The 9,114-nt window shown below is 45.5% G+C and overlaps 1 protein-coding gene across 1 annotated transcript in view; it reads left to right on the top strand.

Moving 5' to 3' along the window:
* Positions 1-7,433, top strand: part of NEURL4 (neuralized E3 ubiquitin protein ligase 4) — a 54,560-nt gene extending 47,127 nt beyond the window's left edge. Inside the window, 7 exon segments of the mRNA XM_087947403.1 lie at positions 1,563-1,640; positions 1,643-1,663; positions 1,666-1,690; positions 2,225-2,337; positions 3,188-3,377; positions 5,779-5,894; positions 5,897-7,433. Coding sequence (XP_087803529.1) covers positions 1,563-1,640; positions 1,643-1,663; positions 1,666-1,690; positions 2,225-2,337; positions 3,188-3,377; positions 5,779-5,894; positions 5,897-5,979 — 626 coding nt within the window. The 3' untranslated portion in view covers positions 5,980-7,433.
* Positions 7,434-9,114: the final 1,681 nt, after the last annotated feature.

Below are 9,114 nucleotides of genomic sequence, written 5' to 3'. Positions count from 1 at the left end.
AGATAAATGATAGAGATAGATAGATAGATAGATAGATAGATAGATAGATAGATAGACAGACAGACAGACATAGATAGATAGATAGATAGATAGATAGATAGATAGATAGATGATTGATAGATAAATGGTAGATGGATAGATGAAAGATAGAGAGAGAGATGATTGATAGAGATGATAGATAGATAGATAGATAGATAGATAGATAGATAGATAGATATAGATAGATAGATAGATAGATAGATAGATAGATAGATAGATAGATAGATAGATGATAGAATGACAGACAGACAGACAGGGATAGATAGATAGATAGATAGATAGATAGATAGATAGATAGATAGATAGATAGATAGATAATATATGGGTTGTATGTATGTATATATGTATGTATAGATAGATAGATAGATAGATAGATAGATAGATAGATAGATAGATAGATAGATAGATAGATAGATAGATAGATAGATAGATGATAGATAGATAAAAGGTAGATAGATATAGATGATAAATAGACAGACACAGATGATAGATAGATTGATAGATTAGATAGATTAGATAGATAGATAGATAGATAGATAGATGGATAGATGATAGATAGATAGATAGATAGATAGATAAGATAGATAGATAGATAGATAGATAGATGATAGATAGATGATTGATAGATAAATGGTAGATGGATAGATGAAAGATAGATAGAGAGATGATTGATAGAGAGAGATGATAGATAAATAGATGATAGATAGATACAAAATGATAGAGAGATAGATAGAAAGATGATTGATAGAGAGATATGATAGATGATAGATAGATAGATAAATGAGATAGATAGATAGATAGATAGATAGATAGATAGATAGATAGATAGATGATAGATAGATAGATGATTGATAGATAAATGATATAGATAGATGAAAGATAGATAGAGATGATTGATAGATAGAGATGATAGATAGATAGATGAAAGATAGATAGATAGATAGATGATAGATAGATGATGATGATAGATAGATGACAGAGAGATAGAGAGATGATTGATGAGAGAGATGATAGATAGATAGATGATAGATAGATACAGATAAATGATAGATAGGTAGAAAGATGATTGATAGAGAGATATGATAGATAGATAGATAAATGATAGAGATAGATAGATAGATAGATAGATAGATAGATAGATAGATAGACACACACACACATACATACATACATACATACATACATACATACATGCATGCATCTTTTCTTCAAATAGCTAGGGGTTATTGTGTTTTTAATTATTCTGGTGTTGGGCTTTTCTCTTTGCAACTTGCCTAAAGTCATTGAGGGTGATTTGGAGGTTTTTCTAAAATAATAATTAAAAAAAAATGAAATGCAATTCCATGAAATCATAAAACGAAATGGAAACTTTCCTTTTTCCAAAAATACACACACACACACACACACAGATCCCACACCGAGAAATACGAACGAATTCCTGTCCGGACTCCTCTGGGCCGCCTTCCAACCGTGTTCTTCCCTCTCCCCCAATGTCCCTAAATCTCACCCCCAGAGGCCTGCACTTCGCGAAGACCCCAAGCTGAGCCTTTGCTACTGCGAGTGGTGCCACAAGCTGCGAGGGGACGAGGCCTACAAGCGGGGGAGCCCCGGGACTACGCCTTGCCCTTGGGTGGTGCCACTTCAGCCTCAGGTACCTTTAGGGGCAGGGCGGGGTGGTCCTCTGCTTATGACTGCTCGCTTAGCAGTAGTTTGGGGTGGGGGAAAGGGAACTTGGGACCGTGTTTCACACTTAACGACCTTGGCAACTGGTTTCTATTTACGATGGTCGCAGTGATTTCCCCCTTTTGCAACCAACTGACAAGCAGCGGGGAAGCCAGCTTTGCTTAATGACCGCACGACTCACTTAGCGGCCGCAGTGATCGGCTTAACCCCTGCGGGTTAAGGAAGGTCGTAAGGTGGAGCAAAGGGGCTTTGCTTATCGGGAGTCCCAACGGCCGGTTGCCTACCGTGATCCGCTTTACGGCCGCGGCAAGAAAGGTTGTAAAACGGTTGCAAAACTTAACAACCGTCTCATTTAGTGATGGCCATTGGGGGCTCTGTTGTGGTCATAAGTTAAGTATGCATGAAGATGAAGCTGTCGCAGGCCTCGTTTAAGGAGGATTTTCCTTCTTCCTGGTTCCGGGACCCTCCGGGTTTTCTCCCACCCACCCGTTATTCCTTGTAGAATAAACCCCCGCCTGGACGTGGCCAGCACCTCGAAGAAGTGGCACATGGCCTACCACGGGACGAGCATCGGAGCCGTGCGCCGCATGTTGGATCAAGGGGAACTGGTGCCTGGTAAGTGAAGGGACCAGGCTGGAAACCAGGAGGCCGGGATTTCTAGTATTGCCTTCAGCACGAGGCCAGGTGATCTTGAGCCAGTCAGTCTCTCTCAGCCCTCAAAAGGGTGCAGAGGCAAACCCCTTTCGAAAACCAGGAGGCCGGGAGTTCTAGTATTGACTTCGGTGCGGAGCCAGCTGGGCGATCTCAGCCCTCAAAAGTACACAGCGGCAAGCCTTCCGAAAACCGGGAGGCCGGGAGTTCTCGTATTGATTTCCTCACAAAGCCAGCCAAGTGATCTTAGGCCGGCCGGTCTCTCTCAGCCCTCAAAAGGATGCAGCGTCAAACCCCTTCCGAAAACCGGGAGGCCGGGAGTTCTCGTATTGATTTCCTCACAAAGCCAGCCAAGTGATCTTAGGCCGGCCGGTCTCTCTCAGCCCTCAAAAGGACGCAGCAGCCACCCCCTTCCGAAAACCGGGAGGCCGGGAGTTCTAGTCCTGCCTTCGACCCGAAGCCAGCCCGGGCCAGCCAGTCTCTCTCAGCCCTCGAAAGGACCCAATGGCAAATCCCTTCCGAAAAATCTTGCTGAGAGAGAGCTGCAGGGACAGTCAGTTCAGGGGTCAAGAAAAGAGGGGGGCTCTCCCCCCTAAAATTACACCAAGTATTGTATTGAGGGTCCCCAAAGCGAGGGGGGCTGAGGGAGAAGACTTGGGGGGTCAACGGGACCCTCGCCGATTTACTCTCTTTTATGACTGGCTGAGCCCCCGCTACTCTTCAACCATTTGGGGTGATGTGGGTCAGCCCTCCAACCACCACCCCCAAACTCCCCCTCCACTGCAATGGTACCCCTTCCTTCCTTGCCCCGCAGGGATCACGTCCATCTTGAGCTGCCGCCCGGTGAAGGCTGATCCACAGGGAGGGGGCCCGGGCAGCGGCCCCAATGGGGTCTACCTGGAGGCGGAGGAGAACAGCGTCCAGGGGCGCGAGGAAGCCCACCATGTCCTTCTCTCGCCCACCCTGCGCTACGCGGGACTGGAGCCTTTTGCCACCAAAGTGCAGTAGGTGTCACGCGTGGACAGCTTGGTGGGGGGGGGGGATACCGGAAGATGTCTGATTGGGACCTGGGGAGGAGGGAAACCTGCAAATAAGTCAAAATGGCAGCCGGGCGGTACATAACATACAGTGTTTCCCCGAAAATAAGACCTGGTTGTCAAGATTCCAATTAAATCCTGAGTCTCGAGCCAAACTTGCAAAACTTCCAAAGGATTTATTGGGAGTTAACATGTTCAGTACTAACTAGGTGTAGCCGACTCTGAGATATATAATTCATTGTCACCCTTGACCCTGGTTTCTCCCTCCCTACACCCCCTGGATGTGTCATGAATCATATTCTCTAATGGGACACATCCATAGCCCAGAGTCATGCTCTCCAGTTGGAATTTTACTTGGCAGAAACTTCAGTCACCTAGTTTCTATCTCTGAAAAACTATTGATGAAATGCGCTTTTGGTTTCCAAGCTGTTGCACTGCCCCCCCCCTCCCTCCCTTTCTGTTGGCAACTCTAAAAAGACCATGGAAAGATATTATACTTACTAAGCTTTCATCAGCCTCTGCTGACATCATCAGGGCATTAAACTACCATTACAGAGACCTGTGCCTTTACATATCATTAATCAATTTAGATCATTAATCAATTTAATGGAGAAGAGCCGGGCCAACCTCAAGGTCACGAGCAAAGCAACAAATTGCAATAGCTGACAAGTTAATATCACTTCTTAGAGATAAGCAAACCAAACTGGGTCTGGCAAGGGAGGAAACAACAGGAGTTAAACCTCCATTGACCAACATGACTAAAGCAAAAACAACAGTTAATTACAGGTGGGAGGCGGTTGGAAGGGCCTATTACCATGTGCAAGGGCTAAATTGATTAATGATATATAAAGGCATGGATCTCTGTAATGGTTAAGTTTAATACTCTGACGATGTCAGCAGAGGCTGACAGAAGCTTAGTAAGTACAATAAATATAATTTTAGTTCCAGAGATCCGGAAGGCCTTATTTTTCGGGGGACGTCATCCATGGACTAACCTCACTTGTAACCGTCGCCCACTGGCCTCCTTCCGGAAGTCCTTCTTCTGCAGCCGGCAAGGCTTTCCTGAAGGCCTCTGCAGCCAATAACCGCTGATATCTCCGGATCAATCCGGAACTTTGTTATCAGCTCCAGAAACCTTCAGGAAAGCCTTGCCGGCTGCCGAAGAAATGGGCCGGCAAGGCAGGTGTCGGGATGTGTGCGAGGCCTGGCTACAACTGCCCAAAGGTAAGTAGTAGGGCAGCTCCAACACCCCTCCCACCCTAGTTTAATTTTTACCCGTCTACTCTGGAGTGGGTGGGATCTTCATTAGGGCTTATTTTGGGGGGTAGGGCTTATATTGGGCTCACGTGTAATAAATCAGGCTAAGACTTACTTACACGGTAGGTCGTATTTTCGGGGGAAACAGGCTACATTTCTTAGTGCTTCATAAACATCCTGTTGTCTGGGTATCCATTCGAGTAGGTGGGATCTTCATTAGGGCTTATTTTGGGTGTGTAAAAAAATTAAGCTAGGCCTTACTTTCAGGGTAGGTTGTATTTTCGGGAAACAGGGTAGTTGCAAATAATTTCTCCCCCAATACATGCACTTATACAAATAAACAGAATGTTGATTTCTCCCTTTGGGGCTGTCTTTGAATTTGGACCCCACCTGGAAATTCTCCTTCGAAGAAGCGGTTGTGGGGACGCCGGAAAAAGCCATCAAGCGTGACTTTAAAGAAATAATAATAATAATGTATTTTTTTAATGTCTATTTTATGCTCTGCATTGCCCGCTTGGTTTCTACTTGAAGAAGCAAACTAGGAAAGCAAAAAAAAGTCAAGCTACACATGAAATTTGAAAAAGTTTTTCAAAGGGAGGGAAATATAGTCTGATTGGAATTTTTAAAAATCCAATTTAAATTAAAAAATCCAATTTAAATAAAATCCTATTTAAAGAAAAGAATCTGATTTAAATTTTAAAAAATCCGATTAAATTTTTAAAAATCCAGTTTAAATTTAAAAAAATCAGATTTAAATTTTAAAAAAATCAGATTTAAATCTAAAAATCCGATTTAAAATTTAAAAATCTAGTTCAAATTTTTAAAAATCTGATTTAATTTTTTAAAAAATCAGATTTAAAAATCTGATCTAAATTTTTAAAAATCTGATCTAAATAAAAAAAATCCAGTTTAAATTTTAAAAATCCAATTTAAATTTTTAAAAAACCATCAATTTTTATTCCACCTGCGGCCTCCAGACTTCCTTCCTTCGCTCGTTCAGAATTTTGAGCTTGACGGGCCTCCATTTGACCCCCCACCTTCAGCCTGTCGATCTCGGCATGTAAGTAAGCCCAGCCATGTGTTGTTGTTTTTCCTTTTTCCCCCCTCTCAGATTCAAAGACCCAAAATCTCACCGACAGCACTCGGCCCAGGTGGCGTTGCAGGTATGCGTCCGTCCGGGCTCCTACAAGGTCTGCCCCCACCCAGGCCGCCCCGAGCCCGTGGACCCCGCTTCAGCAGTGCCGAGATCGAGTGGGTCACCAAGGAGAAAGGTGCTACGGTTCTCTTCGGCCTGCTCATCCGTGTGGAGTGAGACCACCAAACCTTTCCCTCCGGCCGCCTTCGGCCCTCCGCGTGTTGCCAAACCCCTCACCACCACAACGGCACAGAACCGGCTGGAAACGGCAAGAGGAGAAGGAACGGTGGGGGGGGGGTCAACTTTTCCAGCCAGACGGAGGACTCCCTTTCGGGAGAGAACGTTATTGGGGTCTGGGTGGGGGTCTTCCTCTTGGGGAGGGGGCTCTTCGCCTCCTTTTATTTTCTTTTGCACAGAGACAAGCTAACGGGGACAGTGGTGGGAGGGGCTTGGGAAACCGCTAAGAGCATGAAAGGGGTTTGTGTGGGGGTGGGGTGGGAAAAAGGGGAGGGGTCTTGAGTTGCCACAAAAGGATGTGGGGAAGGGTCTTTCGGACACCCCTTTCCCCATCTGTCCCCTTCCCCAGGAAGGGAGGGATTTCTACAGACCTACGACCATCTCCCGATGACCATCTCCGTTTCTTTCCTTGGGAAGGGTCTTTTGGGGCAGAGGAGGGGGGGCTCATCTTCCTTGAGGAAGACTCCCTCCCCTGGGCAGGCACTTAAGAAAACACCGGGGGGGGTTTAATCTCAACCCCCCGCCTCCCATTAATCCAGAGTTCTACATTTTTTTGTGGGGGGTGTCTCTTCTTGCTACACGACCCCACTCCTCATTCTTGGGGGGTGGGAGCAGAGTCCCCCTCCCTCATTCTTGGGGGTGGGAGCAGATTTACAGAAGTGGCTTGCAGGCCTTGGATGTGTGTGGGGGGGCAAAAATGCAAATTCCTCATTTCGCGATGGTTGTTTTTTTTCCCTCCCTCCCTCCCTCCCTCCTCCCCCACCAGAAGGCGGCACAGATTTCTCCCCCATCCCTCCCGGAAGCCCACCAAGACCAATTGTGGGGGGACCCTCCCATTAAAAACACACACACACACACATCTTATTCCGATTTTCTTTCGTTCTCTCTTCATTCTCCCGGTCTGACAAATGCTGCCCCCTCCCGCCACCCCTCCCCCAACCCGCTTTAACCGGGATTTTGGGGGTGTCTCGTGGGGTACGTGTGCAGCACCCTCACACACACACACACACACACACACAACCATCCTCCTCCTGTTTCCCCCCCGCTCCCCTTATTTATTGATGTGCTCTTCGTCAGGAAAAAAAAAATGTGAATTTTTTTCAGGGGGCGCGGAAAGGACGTGAGCCCGTGGTCCTCATCCCATTTCTCCCCCTCTTTTTAATTTGTATTTTAAATGCTATTTATGCTGCTTCTTTCACTTTATTTGTTTGTGGGGTGGGTGGGCAAGAATTACCTTTTTTTTTTTTTTTACATTTGTTGGAATCTGTGGGAGGGGGAGTTTGTTTTCTGGATGTATTATTATTATTTCCCTCTCTCCCCTTTTTTTGGACAAAAAAATGAATTGTTTCCCTTTCTCCCGCCCCCTCCGAGGGTTTATAAACCACAGTTCAACCACTTTTCTGTCTGTGTCTTTGGTGACTTCCCCCCAACACACAAACACACACACACATAAATGGGATTTAATAACACACACACACACCCCTATGCAATTTTCCTGTCCTCTTATTTATGACGTGTCACTCCCAAGGTTTCCCCGAGCAGCTTCCGAATAAAGTGAGAAATAAAACAAGAGAAGAAAATAAATTTGGATTTTAGCATCCAGAAAACAGCAGATCCCAAAAGCAAATTGTGAACAAGAACTCTGCAATTGTTGTGCTTTTTTTTTTTTAATTATTAGGCGGTCCTGGAGTTACAACCGTTCGTTTAGTGTCCGTTCTGCAACTTTTGTGCATTTTTTTTTTATTAGATGGTCCTGGACTTACAAATCGTTTAGTGTCCATTCGAAAGTTACGACGGCACTGAAAAAAAGCGACGCAGGACCGTTTTTTGCCCTCTTAACGACCGTTGCAGCGTCCACCATGATCAAAAATTCAGACCCTTGGAAACTGGCATGTACTTACAACGGTTTCAGTATCCCGGAGATGTGTGTGTGTGAGAGAGAGAGACAGGATCTCTTTTTGCAACCATTTGACGAGCAAAATCAATGGGGAAGACGGATTCGCTTAACGACCAGGTTACTCACTGAACTGCAGTGGTTCCCATAACAACGGCGGCAAGAAATGTAATATGGGGCCAAAACTCACTTCACAAAAGCAAATCACAGCAAATTGTTAAGTGAATCAGGCAGTCATTAAGTGAATCTGGCCTCCCTCATTGACTTTGCTTGCCCGAAGCCACCTGGGACAGTCGCAAAGGAAGACCCCCGTCATAAACACACACACACATTTTGATCCCGCGATTGTAAGGATGCCATCGCGGTCGTAAGCGCGACGACCATCCGTAAGTCACCTTTTCCAGTGGTGTTGTAACTTGGAACGGTTGCTAAAGGTTTGGTTGTAAAATGGAGGATTATCGGTACCGACCTCAAATCAGAATAAAGAATCCTAATTTCTCTCTATATGAAAGCAAAATGCCACTCAAACATTATAATATAGTAGAATAGAATAACCTTTCCACATAGTATATCTATCTATATATATATATAAAGGGAAATGCCCCTCACGCATCATCACAAAATCTCCAGAACCGTAAAGCCTACAAACTTGCTCACACAGCAAATACTCTTTCAGTTTCCAAACAGCCCTCCACTCTCCCACACTTGACAGGATGCTAGCCAGATGAATACCGATGGATGCTGGTAGGCGGAGGCAGAATTCCCCCCCCCCTTATTTTCCTCCCCCCAAAACTAAGCCCAACCACAGAGTTTCGTAGCGAAGCACGGGGATCGAGCTAGTTACTTATAAATAATAAACTGCCATGGTGAAAGATCGCTAGGGAAAAGAGACCACCCATAGATACCCAGTCCGCCATGATCATCAGATCTTCAAGGGTGGGTAAGAAACATCACGCTTGTCCTGTCCTTGTGCACACGCGTGTGTGAGATCACCACAACCCTTGGACGCCTGGAAGTGAAGGTAGTTGTATGTCCCGGGTAATTGTCCAAAGAACTGAGCCTCGGCAAGCTGGCTGCCTGGCTGGAGAACAGCTTCCAACTTTATCAGCTCCACAGGATCTTCACACCAGCCCTCCGAGGTAGGCCAGGGCGAGGAACAGATCCAGCAGAGATTTCTTTAT

Source organism: Notechis scutatus, chromosome Z, assembly GCF_049901735.1.
Source record: "Notechis scutatus isolate UNSWTSFEM ecotype Mainland chromosome Z, rNotScu1.2, whole genome shotgun sequence".
NCBI lineage: Eukaryota > Metazoa > Chordata > Lepidosauria > Squamata > Elapidae > Notechis > Notechis scutatus.
The sequence above is the reverse complement of the archived record's forward strand: the minus strand, read 5'-3'. Positions and strand labels throughout refer to the sequence as shown.